Source organism: Lemur catta, chromosome 2 (genome assembly GCF_020740605.2).
Source record: "Lemur catta isolate mLemCat1 chromosome 2, mLemCat1.pri, whole genome shotgun sequence".
Classification (NCBI taxonomy): Eukaryota; Metazoa; Chordata; class Mammalia; order Primates; family Lemuridae; genus Lemur; species Lemur catta.
Window position 1 is genome coordinate 3256224 of NC_059129.1, and position 20548 is coordinate 3276771.

The following is a 20548-nucleotide window of genomic DNA, read 5'->3' on the forward strand; positions in this document are numbered from 1 at the left end:
TGGTTTCTGTGTTGTGGGCGTGCCAGGAGCTGGGCCACCTGGCACCAGACCACCCTGCCTGTGCGGGCGCCAACCACGCAGGTGCCCCGCTGCCCCTCGGCCTGCCCAGGGCAGACGCTGGCAGGGAAGGAGGTGGGTGCTCAGGGGGCACAGGAGCTAGGAGCTGAGACAGAAGATTCCAGACTAAGCATCACAAGGTTCAGGTCCTTGTTCAGCTACTGCCCCCTGCAACTCTAGCGAGCGGCGCCTAAGTCTATGAGCCGAAGGCCTGTCATCCCCAGCCACACCGGGGCACTCTGCCCGGATTCCTGAGACGCTACATTCAAACCGGCCCCACAGAGAGGAGGCCTGGGACAGAGCTCTGGGGCAGGCGGCCTCCGCCCTGTGGGAGGGCCAGGGTCTGGCAGGATGCCCCCGAAGGGAGCCCGGTGCTGGTGCTGGCGCGGGCGCTGCAGAAGCAGGAGCCGCTGCATCCGGTGCGTCACAGAACTTGGCCGGGCCCGGCTCGCTGCCAACCTCAGCCACCCCGGCCTCTCTGGGCTGTCAGAGGCTGTTGCCTCCCCTGCCCGCAGCACGCACAGCTCTACAACTGGCAGGAAGAGCAGCCTGCCCTCTGGAACCTACGTGCACGCAGAAATGCAGAAAAGACATTTATTACTGAGCTATAAATTAGAGGTGGCGGGGTAGCACGGGGGGAGCTGAGCAGTCACGTCTTGGGTGTCCGCCCTTTCTCTCTGTCCTCCTGGGCCTGGATTCTGAGTTCCTCATCCAGGCGCTCCTTCGCTCGGACCACCTGAGGTGGGGGGGGCACAGATAATCAGGCCGCAGGAGCCTCCGCCTGGCGCCCCCTGCCAGCCCACAACAGGCCTCTTCCCAGCCCAGGGCCAAGGCCAAGCTGATTTCCTGCCTGGAGAGCCCTGGGTGGATGTGATGACTCCTTTAGCAGAGCCCCAGGGTGAAAGGGGTGGCCTGGGGGGCTGAGCTGATGCACCGTGCATGTGCCAGAGGGCCAGTTCTCACATATCACCAGCTGGTGCTCCTGCTGCTTCAAAGTCCCAGCTGCTGGGAGGGCCGCGGTCCAGGATGACACAGCCTGACTGGCTGGGCCCGCTGGAGCTAAGGCAGCCAGAAGGAGTGGCAGGCAGTTCAGGGGGCCCTCCCTGCACACTTTCCTACCTGCCACTCCCTTAATGCCAGCCCCCCTGCCTGGAAACGAGGGACCTCGAGTGAGAGGCGGCTGGGAGCTTGATTCCTGTGGCTTATCCCCCTCCCAGAATCAAAGACCACTCACCTTTGACTGCAGGTAGAAGGAACCACCCACGGATTTATCATTCACCTTAAATAAGTGTTCGTAGTTCTGCGGAGAGGACAGGTGAGAGGGCTTGCAGACTGGGCTGGAGACAGGGGAGGCTGCAGAGCTCCGCCCCTCCACCCCGAGAACCATGTGTGCAGCACAGGAAGCTGCGTGACCACTGAGGGGCAGAGCTGTGGACAGTGCCGGTGACAGTGGGCTCAGCTGTTGGCAGCAAACACTGTCTCCACGACTGCCCTGCTTCGGGCCCAAAACAAGCAACAGTGGCTCCCCCAAGTCAGAGTCTGAGCTGGCTGTGGCCAGAGCCTCTGTACCTGCCCCCCCCACCGCCATACTCCCCAAACCCCCAACTTCTGACCAGTCTAGGCAAGGCATGTCTGGGGATGGTCTGGTGGCCTCACCTTCTGGACCTCCTCGGGGCTCAGCTTGGAGACGTTGAGAATCTGCTGTGCCTCCTGGAGGCTGAGGCCGGAGAGGTTGGACGCGGCTGCAGACTGGTGTCCAGCGCGTCCCCGGGCATCAGCTGCTGCGCGGCTGGCTGTGCAGACACAGGGGTGATCGCTCAGCCCTCGGCAGACCACAGCTCCCCCTGGGCCATCCAAGTGGGTGGCTCACCCCTGCCAGGTGGCACAGGAGAAGAGGGACAGAAGCCGCCAGGAAATGTCTCTTCCCCAGAAGTGGTTTCTTTTTTAGGGAGTTGGGGGTGGGTGGGAAAGTGAGGACAGACACGGCCCACAGGAAGACAAGGGCAGGGTCCGACCATCAAACCTCACTCCTGATCCCCACCGAGATGAGGAGATGACCCTGTCCCTCTGCTCCCCCCATCCCGGGGGAGCTTTAGGCCATGGTGGGGACTAGAGTGAAGCTGCGGGCATGGAGAGGTGGCAATGGCTCTGCTGGGACCACCAGAGCCGGCTGAGTGGGCGACCACTTCCCTTTCAGTGACTCCTAAAGTCAGGAGCCAGTAAACATTTTCTTAAAGGGTCAGATGGTAAATATCTTAGGTTTTACAGGCCAGTGAGTCTGTGTTGGAATTACGCAACTCTGCCTAAAAGGGGTTGGGGAGGGCTGTGTTCCAATAAAACTTTATTTACAAAAACAGGTGGCCAGGTGGGCCAGTTTGCTGACTCTTGCCAGGCTGCTCACACTAACTAGGCAGCACTGAAGATAAACGTCTCCCTCATGTAGGAATGTCCCAAAGTTGGCACCACCCCCATTACAGGAAAGTGCACCAGGCTACCCAAGTGGCAGAACCCCAGCCCGAGGGGATCCCTGCATTCGCAGCCAGCAAGCCTGAGCGCCCAGTTGCGGGGACAATCCAGCCTGGGCAGGAGCTCCCAGCCCGGCAGGGGAGACAGGGGTCCTGGCTTACCTGCAAACTCCTGCCGCAAGGCCCGGGCGAAGGCCCTGCCCACCACCTGCACCCCCATCACAATGATCTGGGCCAGGTACTTGGCCTGTGGACAAAGCAGGCACCTGGTTAGCAGGCCGCATTCTCAGGGTCCTCAGAGAGGGGACCCTGGAAACAACTGCAAAGTGTCAAGGTCGCTGGAGAGCTGAGGTGATGACGCACAGAGCTGCAGCCACAGGCCTCCTCCAAAGCACCCTGACAAAAGCTGCACCAGGTGGCTTCAGATACTCAGCTGACACAGGGGACAGAAGCCACCAGCTTCAGAGAGAAGCACTGTGGCCTGGAAGCCAGGACACAGAGACAGACCCAGAGCTGCCACTAACTCTCTCTCTCGATCCCAGGGCCAATGATGGCGCCTCCTGTGCTTCCAAGATCGTCTGGTCCAACCTTTATGTTAGGAGCGGGGGATCCATCCTAATTCTCCCAACACTATTCAAGTCCTGCGATTTTTTTTTTTTTTTTTAGTCCATCCCATTCAACACCACAAATTCACTGAAGAGGCTAAAGCAACAGTCTCCACCTTCAAGGAGCTAAACGCCCACCAGGTGGGTACTTAGACAAACACGCTATGGACCAAGTGACTACACAGAGTAGGCCTAGTTCGTTTCTTCAGCCAGTGGTTCACTCGCTCATCCACTTCCTGAGACTACTCTGCCAGCAGAGTACAGAGACACGCAGAACCTGGTCTCTGTCATCAGAGTCGGCCACACACCCACACGGCCTGGCAGGGAGACCAGCTGCAGCGCAGCGAGGTGACGCAAACCCTGCGACTGTGGTGCGACTCCACACGCCACAGAGGCACGCAGGGAGTCTCAGTAAGACGCGCCCAGAGTGTGGAGAATCCACCGAGGGAGACTCAGGCATGAGGTGGAGACTCTGGGAGAAGAGGGTATTTCTCCCGGGCTGAGTTTTGAAGAGCGGGTAGAATACGATAGAAATATCGGGCATTTCTGAGCTGAGCCAGAGCTGGGAGAGAAAGTATAAGGATCTCCCAGGAGCAGCCAGTAGCCGAGGCCGGCCGGAGAGGAGACAGGAAGGCGAAGACACTGGAAAACACACAGATCTTACTGTGAAACAAGGACATTATACGTAGCGCATAGAAAAAGGACGGCAGGCATGTGAAGTGGCAGAAACGCAGGTGCGGGAGGACGCTGGAAGAATGGTTGACAGTGCTCACACAGCACAGCCAGTGACATTCCCTGTCTTTGTAGTTTCCTATAGTTAGAATTCCTCTCAGTCAACAAGTATCAACTGAGTCCGTGTGCCAGGCACTGTGCCAAACACATTCTATTTACTGTGCCACTTAATCCTGACAACTCAAGAGGTTAGCGACTGGCCCAAGGACACGCGGCAAGTGCGTGCAGGACGCAGGCGGGAAACCCAAGGCTGCGCTGCGCAGGACCCCGGGGGTTGGAGGGAGGGAGACCGAGCAGGCGACAAGCACCAAGAACCCAACCCACAGGCCAAACAGGGGCCTGTCAGATTCCAGTAGATTCCAGACCCCAGAACTGACCGTGCTCAGCCTCCAAGGATCTGTTCGTTCCTCACAGGCGGGATGTGATTATGGGCCATGAGGGGACTGAACAGAAGTGGGTTTGGATTTCACAAGCAGGTGGAATTTTCATAAGCTCTGGAAAGCGGAACCCAGGGAAGACCCTCCTGTGATCAAAGCCAGGGGCGGCCGCAGCCAGCTGCGCTGCAGGTGTGAGGAGGAACAACGCATGCATGCACCTGCCCACCCGGTGTCTCACCCGACTTCTCCCCACCTTGCCTATAGCCACTCCCACGTGGAAAGGGAGGCTCTGAGATGGAATGCTGGTCCCACCTGAAGGATGGAAGCCGACAGGCCAGTAGATGACTCCAGAGGGCTCCCTCAGACTGGAACACCCCTCCCACCGTCTGCTGCCATCACTTGCCTTGCAATCATTTGTTTACTTTTCTGCCGAGGCCGATGACTGTCGCTAAATAAGGAACACTAAGAACTGAGGTTGTGACGGGGGAGCTCCCCCAACCACCCCTACACACTTCCAACCAAAGCAGTGGGGGGTCTTTACCTCTGGCTGCCCGGAGCTGCAGGGAAGTGGGCTGACCTGCAGGTTCAGTAGCTACCCCAGCCGCCTAAGGAGCTGCCCGGACGGCTAGTTGAGGCCACCAAGGTTCCTGTGGGAGGCGCCTCCCAGAAGAGGCGGTGTGGTGTAATGGTCACACCAGCAGGCTTTGGGATCACCTTTGGGAGCTGTGTGACCCTCGACAAATTCTCAAGCCCCTTGAGCCTCAGTTTCTCCACCCATAAAATGTGGCCACCAATACAGCTGTTGTAGGGATTAAATAACGCCTGTAAAGTGCCTGGCACAGAGCCTAATGACACAGTAGGTGCTCCATAAATGTGGGTTTTCATTTATTATATTCTTGGTTTCACAAAACTTGACAATGACCAGGAGCTACGGAGTAACAAAGCTTCTTCCAACACAGCAGCTCATTTGATACAGGCCCTGTGATTCCTCAGGGGTGAAGGCTGCAAAACGGCATACTACGTTCCCCCAGGAGCTGGGAAGCAGCAAGGAAGAAGAATGAGAACAACGCGGACACAGACTGGAGTCCTAGCTTTGTTTTTCGACAGCTGTGTGGACCTGAACAAATTATTCAACCTCTCTGAACCTCTTTTCTTAACTGCAAAATGGAGAGAATACTCTCCTTGGAGGGCTACGAGCCCCAGGGGGCAACGCAAATAAAACCAAGCGAACAGACAGCGCCAGGCCCAGAGGAGGAACTCAATAGCTGCATTTACTTCTGGACCAGACCCTGCTTGGAGGTGAATGGTCTAGTGCTCAGGCGGTGCAGCCAAGCCTCTCATCCACCTATTCAGTAGCCAAACGTTCCCTGAGTACCGGCTATGGGTCAGGCTGAGCTCAGAGCTGAGTATACACGGGGAGCACAGCTCTGCCAGCTGCAGCTACCACAGGTGATCAAAACAGCCACTAGCTGAGGCCCCTCCCAGAAGGCCCCAAAACATCCCATTGTCCACTGACTGACACTGGGGCCTGAAGCAACCAGATGACATGGCATCCAACTTCAGGCCTGAAGTTCTCAGACAGCAGAGGTCCCAGGGTGGAGCTGTAGGACTCAGACCTGGGACCCACGGTGGGCAGCACATACACACTTTCTCATCAGGGAGCAATGTGGCCCAAGGCAGGACCAAAGTCCTGCATCTGGGGCGAGGGACAACAGACAACACTGTGGGGGGCACTCAGGAATGGGGCTTATCTTGACTCGTGTCACATGCACCAAGAGGGGATCCCTGTGCAATGTTCCTTCCAGGCATAGCTCCCGGCTCTCGGGTTGGTGAGCACACCGCCACTGAGACCCAGCCCCTTCTCATGGACGCACGGAGATAGGAAGGGGACTCTAGTCACCCAAGGCCCCTGCAGGCACCTGCTGGCAGCACTACTAGCCAGGAGGAGGGTCAGGACCACAGCCGTAGCATTTGCCCCGGTATTCCTGGGAGGCCTGGCCAGTGGCTGGTGCAGCAAGTGCCCAATACACATTTGAATGAATGAGACTTGACCACCCTCAGCTCTGCTTCAGCCAAGCCAGAGTCTCATGAACTCTATGTCCCCAGACAGGTTTCCAAATGTCTCCTAACTTCTCTGCTGAAGAACAAAACACACACAGTTCACCACCACCGCCTGCAAATGCAGTCCACTCTCCAGCTTGGCATTCACAGCTCTGTCTGGTCTCAATTTATTTCTTGGGTTTTCTCTCCCCCTTACACCTCTCCAGGCTGAAGCCACACCTTCTTCTAGATCGGCCCTCATACTTCACTCCACAATGTCTTTGCTGCTGCTCCAAGTTTCTCCACCTTGAATACCCTCCCTCCTACCGTGATACTCTGTCAAAACCCAACATCCTTCAGGACTTAGCCTGTCACACCACTCCCAGCCCCCCTGTGAAACATTGCCAGGCTCCTCTCATGTATACCTTCCTATAACACTTTCTTTTCCTATTAATATGCGTCACACTGTCTTATTTTATGGATTCGCCTGCTGTCTCCTCTAGGACACAAACTCCTCCAGAGCTACATTTTATTCAGCTTTGAGAGTGGCTCAGAGTTAAATGAGGTAACACATGCTAAGGACCCAGTTCAGCGAGGGCTCATCATAGGTCCTCAATAAATGGCAGCGGCCAACACAAGACAGGAACAATGTGTTGGTAAATGTGCATTCTTGGGACACGGGAAAAGCTGGGCTCAAAAGAGGTCCCTGACACTGTGGGACACATGACCCTGGAAGAAAATCAAATTCTCTGAGCTTCAGGTTCCTTATCTGTAAAATGAGGACAATGACAACATGGCTTCAAAAGAATTCAGTGGGAGAATCTACACAAAGCCTCAGCTCATGGCCTGGCACCTACTGGGCTTCTTCCGCCCAGCGAAGCCCGCCCTGCCTCCCAGCCAGGCGGCTTTCCCTGATCCGGAGGCCGCCGCCCCCGCCGGCCTCAGTCCCGCAGGTGTGACGCCCCCAGACCCTGCTTCCCACCGGGCACGCACGGCGCCCTCAGCCCGGCCCGGAGCCCGCTGCCCCGACCCCGCCCCGGCCCCGGCCCCGGCTCTGACTCCGTCTCCCCTCCCCTAGCGGCGCCCCACTCGGGCCTCACCATGGCAGCTCTGCCTCGGGGCTCCGCTTCCTGGCCCCGAGGCCGCGGATCAAGGGCGGCCGGCAGGTCAGAGGTCAAGGGAGGCTGCAGAGAGCGCGTGCGCGAGGCCGCGCTGGGCATGCGCGTCGTCTCTGTTCCGGGGGCGGGGCGATAGCGGTTACGTATCCTCTGTGGGGCGGAGTCGGGGCGGGGCTTGACACTGAGTGGGGACGGCCGCTGCAGCCCGAGGACGGCGCGGGGGCGACGCTGGCACTCTCTGGCCCGCGAGCTTATCCTGGTGCCAGGAACGACGGGCGAATTCTGCCCTTGAGTTTGCCAAAATATTTGGGACTAAAACATAAGAAATGAACATAATGCGGAGTAGGATGCCAAATTCTCAGGACTATTTAAGAAAACAGCAAACTTCTACATAGGTTTCATTGCAGATGCCTTCTGTCTGGGAAGCTCATGCCCTCCTTCAAACCTGTGCTCAAATGTCACCTTCTCGGCCGGGCCTGGTGGCTCATGCCTGTAATCCTAGCACTCTGGAAGGCCAAGGCAGGCGGATCGCTCAAGGTCAGGAGTTTGAGACCAGCTTGACCAAGAGCGAGACCCCCATCTCTACTAAAAATAGAAAGAAATTATCTGGCAAACTAAAAATATATATAGAAAAAATTAGCCGGGCATGGTGGTGCATGCCTGTAGTCCCAGCTACTTGGGAGGCTGAGGCAGGAGGATCGCTTCAGCCCAGGAGTTTGAGGTTGCTGTGAGCTAGGCTGACGCCACGGCACTCTAGCCCGGGCAACAGAGCGAGACTCTGTCTCAAAAAAAGAAAACAAAAAACAAATGTCACCTTCTCAACGAGGTCCCCCTGGGCCCCTTACCAACGCTGTGACTTGCCTTCCATTTTCTTTCTTTTTTGTGGGGGGATAGGTTCTCACTCCGTCGCCCAGGCTGGAGTGCAGTGGTACGATCAGAGGCTACTGCAACCTTGAACTCCTGGGCTCAAGTCATCCTCCTGCCTCAGCCTCCTGAGTAGCGGGGACTACAGGTGCATACCACACCACCATGCCCAACTTTAAAAAAATTTTTTTTAAATTTTTGTGGAGACGGGGTCTTGCTTTGTTGCTCAGGCTAGTCTTGAACTCTCAGCCTCAAGCAATCCTCTGCTGCAGCCTCCCAAAGTGCTGGGATTACAGATGCCAACCACCAAGCCTGGCCTTTTCTTTCTTTTTCTTTTTTTTTTTTTTTTTTTGAGATAGAGTGTCGCTTTGTTGCCCTGACTAGAGTGAGTGCCATGGCATCAGCCTAGCTCACAGCAACCTCAAACTCCTGGGCTTAAGCGATCCTACTGCCTCAGCCTCCCCAGTAGCTGGGACTACAGGCATGCGCCACCATGCCCGGCTAGTTTTTTTCTATATATATTTTAGTTGGCCAGATAATTTCTTTCTATTTTTAGTAGAGACGGGGTCTCGCTCTTGCTCAGGCTGGTCTCGAACTCCTGACCTTGAGCGATCCACCCGCCTCGGCCTCCCAGAGTGCTAGGATTACAGGTGTGAGCCACCGTGCCCGGCCCTAGCCTTTTCTTAAATTAACAGTTTTATTCAGATATAATTCACATGCCATACAATTCACCTTTTTAAAGTGCACAATTCAGTGCCTTTTAGCACTGTATTCACAGCTGTGCAACCACCCCCACTGTCTAGTTCCAACAGTCCCCATTCCCCCTCCCCCACCCCAGCAACCTCTCCTCCTTTCTGTCCCTATGGAATTACCTGTTCTGGACATTTCAATAGTACAATGTGCGACCTTTTGTGACTAGCTTCTCTCTCCATTCTCATTCCCCTCTGTTTTTTTCCCAAAGGTCTTATCACCTGCTACCATATTACATAATTCCTTTATTTTTACATTTATTATTTATAATCCGTTCCCTCCCACTAGAATGTGGATTCCCAGTGGGCAGGACTTTTTCTCTTTTTTCCAGTCGCAGACATCAAGCACCTGGATGGGGGTCGGGCACATGGCAGGCAAGCAGCAGATGCCTCAGGCTAAGTGCTGGGCCACTGCCCTTCTTCCTTTTCCCCCAACTCTCTGAATGCTTCCCCTCTGTGCCACGCTGTCCTTCCTCTAGTCTGAAATGTTCTTCTCACAGCTTTCCCCAGACCTTCAGGTTTTCCTTCTCGGCTTGAATGTCATCTTCTCAGACCCCTGAATACCCTACTTCCCCGCATTCCAGTCACTGCCTTTCACACAATTTGCCTTCTTTACAGCTCTCTCCACACTCCCTGCTTGCTCACCTGCATACAGTCTGGCATAACAGGCTGCGACACGCTGAAGCTCTTCCCCATCCACTGCAGCAGCTGCCACCCGGAACCTGTGTGGGGGTGCATGACTCCCAGCAGCACGCAGCTGAGCAGGCCTTTGGAGCAGAGTGAGGCTGGGATGGAGGGACTCCAGGGCCACACACATGCCTGTCCCTGTCCCCTTCCCTTTCTCAGCCCGCCCAGTGATCACACAGCACAAGAGTGGCCAGCTTAGAAAAGTTTAATTGCTGAGAACATCCAGGATATGTGTGGGCCAGTCCCTGTGGAGCTCAACACCCCCCTTATTGGACCACCAACTCTGTGATGTCCCCTTCTCCTGGCTGCAAGCCTGGGGAGCAAGGCAACGGGTCCCAGGTCCCTGAGGCTGGTGCTGCTCCAAACAGCCTGGTGGGGGACCAGCCCCTAAGGCTCTTGACCAGAACTGAGGCAGCAGGCAAGATGGAGCGATGTGCAGTAACTGAAGGTGCTGGACGAAGCCAGCCCAGGCTGGGACCAGCCCAGGACAGGGGAGAGGGCAAGGGAGACAGGGAGCCCAGCGCCTGCCAGGGACATGCTATCGACCACCCCATGCCCCCACACTCCTGGCTGCACATGCTAGCAGGTAGCTGAGAAGCAGCAGCCAGATCCAGAGAAAGTGGATGTCGGGTGATCCATAGGAGCAACAGTGGGCCCAGCGGCTGTGCAGGTGCCCTGGACCCACGGGAAGCCAGGGCTCCTGGGATGAGGGGTGCTAGGCCTAGAGGCATCTTCCAATTTGAGGATGAGATGTGAGGTGTGTAGGAGCACCTGGGAGGTGGCAGTGGCAGGCAGGGCCAGAGGCGGCTGGCAGGCAGGCTAGTCCTGGGGTGATAAAACAGAGCGGCAGGGAGTCAGGAGGGCTGGGGGAGGGAGGTGGCAGGAGTCTCAGTGTATGCGGGAGGGGTGGTGCTGCCTTTGGGGAAGCCAGGCTGCTCGCCACTTACCCACTCGTCCTCGTCCACACCTTCGAAGGAATCCTGGGGGAGCGGGTCCTCCCGGTTCCCTAACTTTGCCACCATGGCGTTCAGCAGCTGCAAAGGCGGCAAGCGAAGTGTTGGAAAGGGAATACAGCTCTCTGGCTCCAAGAACATCAGCCCCCCCCCCACCCTGGGTTTTAACCCCAGCAATGTTGTGAAAAGAGCCATTTTAATTAGAGCCCTGACAAAGTTGATGGGTTTTCATTGAAAAAGACACAAAGACAGTGACAGGAGAGTCAGATAGACTGTGACGTGGTACCAGATACAGGTGCTACTGTTTCCACATATTGCCTCAAACACTCAAATGTACTCCAGGGTCCAAAAGCACTTGGGTCCAAAACCTCCAGCTTTGGCTGGATTCAGCCTGGGCAGGGTGGGCTCTCCCTGCCCTCCCTGGCTTCGTGTGCCCCACCGAGCTCTGGCGTGGAGGGTGTGACATGCGGCTGTTCTCCCCATCCAGGTAGGGGCCAGAGACCTGAGGGACGATGGCGCAGCCAGATCCCTCCTGTGCCTACCTCTTCCTTCTTTTGCTGGTCTGACTTCTCTTCCAGGTACTGTGCTGAGGATGGGACCCGCCGGGCAGGGGCCTCACGGGGGGCTTGGCTCACTAGGGCAGGCCAAGGACAGGCATCAGAGAGTCCCTGGGTTGGGACTCCTTTGTGCCAGGCCCTAGGGGATTCTGTGGTGCCAAGAAGTGGCATTAACAGCCACTGAAGCCTCTGTTCACAAGGCCTCCCGTGGGTACCAGGGCATGTGTGCCCGTGTGTGCATGTGTGTGTGTGTGTGTGTCAGGGGTGGGGACTTGCCCTCCAGGGACTCAGAGACAGTGTGGATACAGCTACCGCATCCCTGGGAGTGCCAAGGGTCTCTGCTTGCCAGCAGGAACGGAGACTAGACTTGGGCTTGCTGCCTCCTTTTCCACCCCCCACGCCCCTGCTGCCTCCCCCAACCCAGCCCCTCAGTCCACCTGGGGTCATGTCAGGCGGCTGCAGGCTGAGAAGACGAGGCCGTCCGTTAGCGCCTTGCAGCCAGGCCTCAGCACTGAGCACCGGCTCCCAGCTCATGGCTGTGTCTGGGAACACGTCATCCTGGAAGAACTCTTTCTGCAAGGGGAGGAAGGCGCTATCTTGAGACATTGACCAGAGGCCCCGGGCACACTGGTGTCTTTCAGGAGAGGGACACGGCAAGACCTGGGACCCTCCCCCCAGTCTGGGGTTTCCATGAGTTTCAGAGTCTCAGCAGAATAAGGGGGTAGGTGCCCCAGCAAATGATGAGTGGGGCAGTTTGGGGGCAGGGCCACACAGGACCCAAAGCCCCGACAGGTGCTGGGAAGGGGCTGGGCACTGGAGTCCTTGGCTCCCAACCTCACCCTGACTCGGGGCAGCCGGAAGGCCACGGGCTCCAGGGAGGTCTGGCGCAGCCGCAGGCACCGGGCAAACTCCACTTCCCGCACGTCACACTCTGTCTTAGGCAGGAGGACGAAGCCCTGTGGAATCGAGGGGTCAGAGCTGGAGCTGGGCCCAGAGCTCACAGTATCCCCAGGGTGCCAGCATTCCTCACTTAGGACCACCAGGACCACGGCCTGTCCCTGCACAGTGACGTGCTAGTGACATTGAACGACTGGCTTTCTGGAGGGAAAAGCCTTGATTTGTAGCATTTGCCTATTTTCAGAGAAAAACCTCCAGCCATGGCCGATTTCAAGTGACCAACTCAACTCACTGAGCATACTGTTAGGAAGAGATGTACAATAACGCATCACATGACATTGCCACCATACGGATCCAACAGATGTGCATAACAATGACAGCACAAATAATAGTAAAATCTGATAAAATAAGTAGGAAGTGGTAAACTAAGGATTTATTACGTTGGATTTTACTGTATTTATTTGTAGATTCATATTGTGGGTTCATACAGTTTAACTTTTATTATAGTTTATTAATAATGGTTAGTACAACAACTACTCTCAAAATTCCTAGAGAATGTCACCACCAGCCCCAGACCGGGAGGCCGGCCCACCGCCCCACAGGCCCCCGCACTGCTCCACATGGCCACAAGGGGGCGGGGAAGCCCGTGGTCCCATCTGGGCCTGGGATGAGGTGGCCTCACCTTGTGGGGGTCAGGAGACGTGAAGCTGTTGCACTCCAGGAAGAAAGGGGCCTCGGGGAGCAGCTCGTAGAGGAACACCCGGGTGTCACCCTGAGGAGGTGGAGGCGGGTGATGGCGGTCCAGCTACACCAGCCTCAATCCCCACCTCCTGTCACCTGCCGCCGCCCACCCCCCCGCCCAGCCCACCTTGCCGGTAAGGAGCACCAGGCCGGTGTCTGGGTCGTAGCTGGGCAGCAGGGTTGAGGGGGCCACATCGAGGCCCAGCACTGCTAAGGGACCGCTCGCCAGGGCATCAGCCGCGTACAGGAGTAGCTGGCGCTCACTTCGGCTACAAGGGAGAGTCGATGCAGAAGCAGATCCTTAGAGCTGGAGAGGTGAGGGCAGGGCAGAGACTCCAACACGTCCCCTACCCTTCTCTGGGCTGTAGGAGAGGCCCAGGCTGGCCCTCAGCACTACCAGCCTGGCCTCGGGCAGCAGTGTCCCCACCTCCCCCTCTGCCCCAGCCCCTCCTCAGCACAGTCCCGGCCATGGCTCCATCCCGGGCCGCTGTGACTTCTGAGTCTGGCTCTCTCCCCACGTCCTGCCTCTTGCTCTCTGCTCCAGCCAGGCTGGGCAGCCTCCTGGCCTTTCCACCCAGACCCGCCTGCCCTCTCCTCTGGGTCTCTGCTCAGCAGCCCTTTTGTGACCCAGCTTAGATGACAGCTCTCTTGGGGGGTCCTGCCTGGTCCCCCACAAAGCACCAGATGCCCATCTCTCAGGCCTCTCCAGCTGGCCTGGTTCTGTTTCCTGTGCCTCACCTGGGCCACTTCAGGCATGGGCTCCTTGTAGCAGGGCCTGGCTCTCGTCCCTCTGGGTCCCCCATTGCCTCTCTCCCTTCCCACGCATCCACCCACCCACTCCTCCCTCCACTCATCCATCTACATCCCCATCCATCCATCTACCCACTCATCTTCTCATTCATCCGTCCATCTACCCACTCAACCACCCAGGGGCAGGGACAGCTTCTGCAAGCCTGAAAGGTGTACGTGTCTTTGGGGAAGAGAACACGGGTGGCTGCTAGAGCCTGGGAATGGCAGTCTCTGAGTCCTCACCTGTCAAAGCCAGACACCAGCAGACAGCGACCATCACACACCCAGACGATGCGGGCTCCACGGCCCCCCTCAGGCCCTGGGCCTTCCTGTTGAGATATATTTCATGAAGCCCAGCCAGGGCCCCCCCGAACAGGGTCTGAGGGACACCCCCAGCCCATACTCACTCACCTGCAGGGGCTCAGGGCCACGCCGGGGATCATAGACCCGCACACACCCATCCTTGCAGATGGTGGCCAGCTGCTGCCCATCGGGACTCCAGGCCAGGCCAAAGATCTGGGGACAGGAGATGACATGAGAGACAGCCTTGCACCGCATGGCTGGGCCCCTGCCTCTGCAGCTATCCTACCTGGTCCTGGTGGCCCTGCAGCTTCAGCCGCTCGGCTCCAGCCTGAAGGTCCCAGATGCGAACGGTGAGGTCGTAGGAAGAGGAGGCCAGCACATCGGCTGCCAGTGGGTGGAAACGCAGGGAATAGATCTTCTCTGTGTGGCCTAGGGGAGAGGTGTGGGGTGACAGCGAGCCCTCAGGAGCCACTGCCCACCCACGTCCCCATCCCAGCCCAGCTGACCTGTGAGTACAGCCTCAGGCATGGTAAGCACCTCCTCCAGGCCCTCTGGGGGCACCCGCCACAGTCGGATCCTGGCGTCCTCGCCAGCTGCAGAGAGCAACAGCTCATCACTGCTGGGCCCATTCAGGACCTAGGACCCTCCCTCAAGCCGGATGTCCAGCCTCCTTACCCACAGCAAGGCGGTGGGTGTCAAAGGGGTCCCAGGCCAGATCAGTCACAGCTGCCCCGTTCTGCAGCGTGGGCAGCGCTGTGTCGGGCAGGCGGCCAGGCTTCCGCAGCTGCAGGAGGTGCCCCCACCCAGCAGCCCATCAGTGCCAGGCAGGACAGCCAGTTCCAGGGGATGCAGGGCAAGCAGCGCACCTGGGCCCCCACCCTCTGCAGCAGATGCCCCCACCGCCATGTGGCCAAAGCTCTCTGTCTTAGCCGCCTTCTGCTCTGAGCCCAAGTGCCAACCACGAGGCCCCGGAAAGTGAGGGGGTGGCAGCGTGGACTGGTGGGAGGAGCTCAGGCTTGCGGCTCAGGTGGTCTGGGTTTGAATCCCAGCTCCACCACTTACACAGCTGTGTGACCTGGGCAGGTCACTAAAACTCTCTGTGCCTCTTCACCCTCATCTGTAAAATGGGGATAAGAGTGGCACATCTGTGTGGGGCAGCCGGGAGGATTACAGGACAGGCTGGGCAGGGGCCTGACACACAGTTTGCACTAAGTGAGCTGGTGTGAGTGGCTAATGCCCTCAGCACCCTGACTGCCTGCAGGGAGCGGAGGGCAGCCCTGGCAGGGTGGCAGCCCTCACCTCAAGCACTGCCACCTGCCCACCGCTGCTGAGCAGGGGCACAGCCACACACAGCTGATTGGCACAGAAGCCGTCACTCTCGCCGGGTGTGGTGAGGTTGAGTCCCTTGAGGTTGGTGATGTGGCTGTCTCGGTGCAGAACGGTGCCCTGAGTGTGGCGGAACTTGGAACTGGGGCCTGGAGGTGGCAGGAACAGGAAGCCTTGTGTGAGGACGCCGTGCCGGCGCGCCCTGCACTGAGGCCTGGCTTCCGGAGCCCCCCACCATGGGCGGGTGACCGGTGCGCAGCACGGGCCTGGGAATCATGCCTGGGCACCAGACCCTTGCTCCCCGCTGGGACCGTGGTGGAACCCTCGGGCTCCAGGGAGCTGCTGGGAAACCAGTGGTCCCAGCGCCCTCCCATTTTGCAGGTGAGGATCTGCATCCTCACTCCAGCCCCCAGGGCAGGTGACCCTGCTGGAGCCACGAGTCTGGGTGAGTGGGGGTACCCTGTGTGAGGCCTCCGCTCAGAGTGGGACAAGGTGGGGCTGAGGGCACAGAGGAGGGTGACGGGGTTGAGGCAACTCCCATGGTAATGGGGTGAGCTCCCCGTCCGACCCACTTACCCAGCAGGCTCTGCAGAGACCGCTGGCTAGGGCTGGTCCCGATGCCACTGGTGCTGGAGCGCGAGGGCCCCAGGCTGGAGGGCGTGGAGGGCGAGGTCAGCGAGCTGGGCGGCGAGGAGAAGCCCTCCTGGGGGGAAGTGTGGGTCAGGGGGCAGGACCCTGGGCATGCTGACCGAGGCACGAGGGGACAAGGAGATGCTGGGTGACTCCAGGGCCATCACTCTGCGTCCCCTCGGGGCTACAGGACACTTGGCAGGCACGAGCCCCCGCTGGGGGAAGGCGATGGGTGGGAGGGGTGGGACACAGATGGGGAGGCCAGCTGAACTTCAGACCCTGGGGACAGCAGGCGGCAGGGCTGGCTCCCAGCCTTGCGGGAGGGTGTGCCCCGCGGGGTAGATCTGCCAGCATTTCAAGAGGAGCCAAAAATCTAGCTTTGTATGTGAGAAGTCTTGCTTTTTAGGTGTCTGCTCAATTTAGAAAACACTGTTAAATTCCTTTCTGACGCCGCATGTGTTTTCTGTCTCTGTTACCAAGGCGGCTGGGCAGGAGAACACCGCAGTGTCCACGGGAGGCGGGGGCAGCCCTGGTACTCACGCTGGGGTCTGTGCTCGGGTCTGCGTCACCCACGGGTGGCTCCCGAGGCTGGGCTCTGTCAGTGGGGGGCTCCGCGGGGGGCACCAGGCAAGACGTGAAGCTGGGCCAGGGCCGGCAGGCGGGGTTGAGGCTGACCTTCTGTACCTGCGGGGAGGCTGGCAGCTGAGGCCGTGGGGGGCACAAGCCACCAGGTCGGGAGGAAGCCCCGGGGTAGAGGATGGACAGGGCAGGGATGGGGACACAGGTAGCCCCAGCTGAGCTGGTGCATTGCCAGACTGGGGACGCCAGGGCTAGTAGAGGCCAGGAGTGCCAGACCTTGGCCTACCTGCTGGCTGCTCCCAGCCCACCAGGTGTGGGAGTCGCAGGCAGGCACACAGCCCGTGGTGTCTGGGAACAGGTCCTCGTGAAACTCCACAGCCTGGTGGCAGACAGGCAGGTGGCCAGTGAGGCCTGGGCCCCCATACCCCAGGCCCTTGCCCCCTGCTCCCTCCCAGGCCGCCTCACCTTGCGGGGCACATGGTAGCTGACGGGTATGATGGCTGTGTCACTCAGCTGCAGGACGCGAAGCACCTCGCAGCCCATGACAGCCAGCGCCCGCCGGGGCACAAGGGCTGCCCCCCGCAGCACACTTTCCAGGACACACTGGGTCACTGTTGAGGACATCACAGGGGGACAGGCAGGGTGGGCAGGGGGAGGGCCGGGGAGGGGCGGGAGTGGGCGAGGCCTACCTGGGCTCAGTGCTGGCTGCTGCGGGGCCACCTCGTAGCAGTACAGCTGCCTCTCGCCCTGAAACAGGCCCAGCCTGAGCTCCACTCGCTGCCCGAGCCCTGGCGGCCTGGGTGGCCCAGGTCTGGCCCTAGCTGCCCCCAACCCTCCTCCAGGACCTGAGCGACAGGACCCAGCGGAAGTCCGCGGAGGCTTCCACGTGCTGAGCTGAGCCCCAGGTACGCTTCACCTCACTTGCTCAGCACCACCGGGCCTTGGGGTGAGAACCAGGCTATGTGTCAGCATTTATGGAGTGCCGCCTGTGTGCTAACGCTGCTCTGTTCTCTGCCTGCTCCCAGGAAGCCAACGTTCCAGGGGGGGTCGCAGTCACCTCGGCTCCGCCAGTAAAGATGCAGAGGCCCTGGCAGGAGGCTGCTCTCCCGGCCACAGTGGGGCCCGGGCAGCAGCCTGGGCTGCCCTGTTCTACTTCCTCCTCTCTCAGGGGCACAGCAAGTAAGGGCAGCTGCCCGGGGGCTGCACTCTGGGCGGTGGATGTGGGTGGTCTCCAGCTCTGCCTCACCTTTCCGGCCAGCACCAGCAGCCTGGAGTCCGGGTCCAGCAGGGGCACCAGAGACCTGGGGAGAGGGCCAGGCGGTGATGGCAGGTGAGGGACAGTGGGAGGGCTGCAAGCCCCGTGACCCAGGCAGAAGCTCCAGACAGGTGCCCCAGTGCCCAGGAGCTCTCAGCCCCTCCCACCACATCCAGCCTGGTCACCAGGACTCTCCATCTCCTCTCCCTGTGCCGCCCACAGGCCCAGGCCGGGCACACACCCACAGCCCAGCAGCTCCTCCCCAGGGGCCTCCACCTGGGCACCTGCGTCACTCCAGGTCTCATGCTGGGCCTGGGTACTGGGCCAGCATTGCTGGGGAAGGTGACGGGGTCACTGCCAGAACCAGGGAGGCCCCCACCAGGCCCAGTGCTGCCTATCCAGATCTGCACCATGTTCTTGGGGCATCTATTCAGTTATCCCACGCTCCTTGGGCCTCAGCGATATCTTAGAAACTCAAGAACCCCCCATGTTGACTTTGAAACCCCTCAGCCTGAACCGGAGCCAAGTGCCCAAGAGAAGGGGCCCTTCGGCTGCCAGGCCCCCTGCCTCCGCAGGGCTATGGCGCAGGCTGAGCAGCTGGCACGGTCCTCCCATGCCTTCTCTGTGCCACAGGTGGGGCCACAGCAGGAAGGGTGGGAGCTAGGAATATAGAGGGCAGGCTGGGAGCCCCCAAGGCCCTGCCACTGTCTGCCCATCTCAGCCTTGGCCACTGCCTGTCACTGCCCAGGGATTCACACGGCCCTTCCCAGGCCCTGAGGAGGCCTCTTTTCAGCCCCAGCCATCTAAGAGCTGCCTTCCAGCTTCCGGGGAAGTGGGAGTGCCCAGAAGAACTCTGACGGGTACCTCATTCTGTTTCTTGCTCCCGGCCTTGGCTTCTTGTCCCTGGCAACCCGCAGGCCTGGACCCCCACCCTGATGCCGACACCCTCAAACAGAACCCCATCCCCACTGTGGTCCTGGCGGTCAGAGGTCACCCAGCTGTGGCGGCTGCCTCTATCCCTCACCCAGGAAACAAAGGGCCCAGCCCCACCCCCACCCTATCCCCTCCCAGCCATCTGCCCCCCACGTCTTCCTGCCCACCTCCCCAACCTGCCAGGAGCCACAGTGGGCTGGGAGGCTGGGTGGGGCCCCAAGTGTCTCCACAACTTCCTGGAGTGCCCTGGGCCGGTCACCTGTGAGTAACACAGGCCCCTAATTACCCTGGTGGCCGGTGAGCCCGACTCAGCACTGCCCTTTTCAGCTTAGCCTGACCACTGCCTGCTGCGGTGGAGGGGGTGGGTGGGGGACAAAGGTACTGCGTGACCTGAGGTGCCCTCCACACCAACGCTGGCTCCCAGAAGAGGGCCAGAAGGATGATCCCTTCAGTAGCTCTAACAGGGCTTTCACTCACTCATTCATTCATTCACAGTCATTCATTCCTTTGATGAACTGTTCCGTGCCCGGCCCATGGCTGGACCTGCAGGTATGGCCAGAGATGAATGTGACAGACCCCACCCCTGTCCTGAAGTTGATCACAGCCCGATGCTAGAGGCAGACATAATCCCACAGACAAATATATGAAGGAAAGGTTCTCTGAGGACATGAAGTGGGGGGCAGGGGACTTGGCCCAGCATCTTGAGGGATGGGGTACTCTCTGCAGCCCCAAGGTTATGGAGAAATCAAACATGTCACAGGGAGAGAGTTCCAAAGCGAGAGCAGCACGTGCAAAAGTCCTGTGGCAGGTGGGTACAGGGCCTGTTTGAAGAACGAGAAGGACGATGCGCCTGGTAGCTCGGGCAGTGAGGTAAGGGGCTGAGGCTGGGCCGGGAAGGGCAGAAGCTACATGGAAAGGGGCCTGGTGCGGGAGAGGTGAGTTCTGCCTTCAGCAGTCAAGCAACAAAAAGCTAATGGTATGTTTTAAGCAAAGGAGGATAGAACAGATTGGCGCTGTGCAGGAGTCACACTGGCTGCTACATGGGGACAGGACAGGAGGAGCAGGAGCAGGTGCACCTCTGGGCAGAGGCTGAAAGTAGGTGTGCTGGGCAGGGGCTCCTGTGGCCCCCTGTCGCCTTGGTGGGAACTGCAGAACAGGCCTGCGGCTTCCATCATGGCACTGATGGCTTACCTGTGCTCTGAACCGGCCTCCTGAAGAGGCCCGGCCTGGCCAGCCTCCCTCACCCTGCCCCATCAGCCCCAGCCAGCCGGCCCACTGACTCAGGCGCTGGGGGTTGAGGGGGCAGGAAGCCAGGGAGGGCAGGGCTGGCTCCTCCGACAGGTCAGGCCAGTCTTCCTCGCCTCAGGCAGAGCCATATGGGCAGCTCTGCCAGGCAGGAGCATCCTGCCCGCCACGGCAGGGCAAGGGAATGGGGTCATGGCACCCAGTCCCAAGGGTTGGCCAATAGCTGGCACAGGTCTGACCCCAGGCCTCTTTAAGAGAGCCAAACTGGGTCTGGGTCCAGAACACTGGGCACGAGCCCGGCCTGGCAGAGGGCCAGTGGTGGTGAGAGCTGGTGGTGGCACTTCTCCTGCTATGGCTTGGGGGAAGGGCTCTGATCCTGACCCAGTCCAGGGGCCTGCCCAGACCGAAGATCACAGAAGGTCCAGAGCCCAGATCTGCCCCCAGCCTTCAGCCCAGGCCCCGGAAGTAGAGAACAACTGTGGTACCAATTGGGTGGTGTGAGGGGGCTTCCAGCTCCTGGTTATCCCTGCCAACTCTCCCAGTACTCCTGCAATCAGCTCGAAGTGACAGCTCCAAGGGTGTGCTGGCTAGGCACAGCAGCCACCAACCCCTCCCTGGCTCTCCCCTCCAGCCTCTCTCCCACTTC

The 20548-nt window shown here is 59.3% G+C and overlaps 2 protein-coding genes across 3 annotated transcripts in view; both read right to left on the reverse strand.

The window, feature by feature from the left end:
- Window positions 1–637: 637 nt before the first annotated feature.
- On the reverse strand, window positions 638–7495 carry PAM16 (presequence translocase associated motor 16). 2 transcript variants are annotated; one of them, XM_045542467.1, is made up of 6 exons: window positions 7377–7495; window positions 2685–2769; window positions 1714–1850; window positions 1292–1357; window positions 1021–1116; window positions 638–793 (listed from the first exon to the last, which is right to left on the reverse strand). In XM_045542467.1, the coding sequence occupies exons 1-5, from the start codon at window positions 7377–7379 to the stop codon at window positions 1048–1050; spliced, it is 360 nt and encodes a 119-aa protein (XP_045398423.1). In that variant the 5' UTR covers window positions 7380–7495; the 3' UTR covers window positions 638–793; window positions 1021–1047. The 2 variants fall into 2 exon arrangements, with proteins under 2 accessions (XP_045398423.1, XP_045398422.1); XM_045542466.1 differs by lacking the exon at window positions 1021–1116.
- A 2388-nt stretch (window positions 7496–9883) lies between these two features.
- The window catches only part of CORO7 (coronin 7), a 53874-nt gene continuing 43209 nt past the window's right edge, over window positions 9884–20548 (reverse strand). Inside the window, exons 10-28 of the mRNA XM_045542461.1 lie at window positions 17716–17770; window positions 17159–17216; window positions 16935–17080; window positions 16756–16848; window positions 16431–16574; window positions 15837–15963; window positions 15234–15409; window positions 14610–14718; window positions 14441–14527; window positions 14221–14363; window positions 14043–14147; window positions 13875–13960; window positions 12970–13111; window positions 12784–12873; window positions 12044–12160; window positions 11642–11777; window positions 11190–11281; window positions 10642–10728; window positions 9884–10519 (exon numbers count right to left, since the gene is read on the reverse strand). Coding sequence (XP_045398417.1) covers window positions 10514–10519; window positions 10642–10728; window positions 11190–11281; window positions 11642–11777; window positions 12044–12160; window positions 12784–12873; window positions 12970–13111; window positions 13875–13960; window positions 14043–14147; window positions 14221–14363; window positions 14441–14527; window positions 14610–14718; window positions 15234–15409; window positions 15837–15963; window positions 16431–16574; window positions 16756–16848; window positions 16935–17080; window positions 17159–17216; window positions 17716–17770 — 1999 coding nt within the window. The 3' untranslated portion in view covers window positions 9884–10513. The remainder of the gene's footprint in view (window positions 10520–10641; window positions 10729–11189; window positions 11282–11641; window positions 11778–12043; window positions 12161–12783; window positions 12874–12969; window positions 13112–13874; window positions 13961–14042; window positions 14148–14220; window positions 14364–14440; window positions 14528–14609; window positions 14719–15233; window positions 15410–15836; window positions 15964–16430; window positions 16575–16755; window positions 16849–16934; window positions 17081–17158; window positions 17217–17715; window positions 17771–20548) is intronic.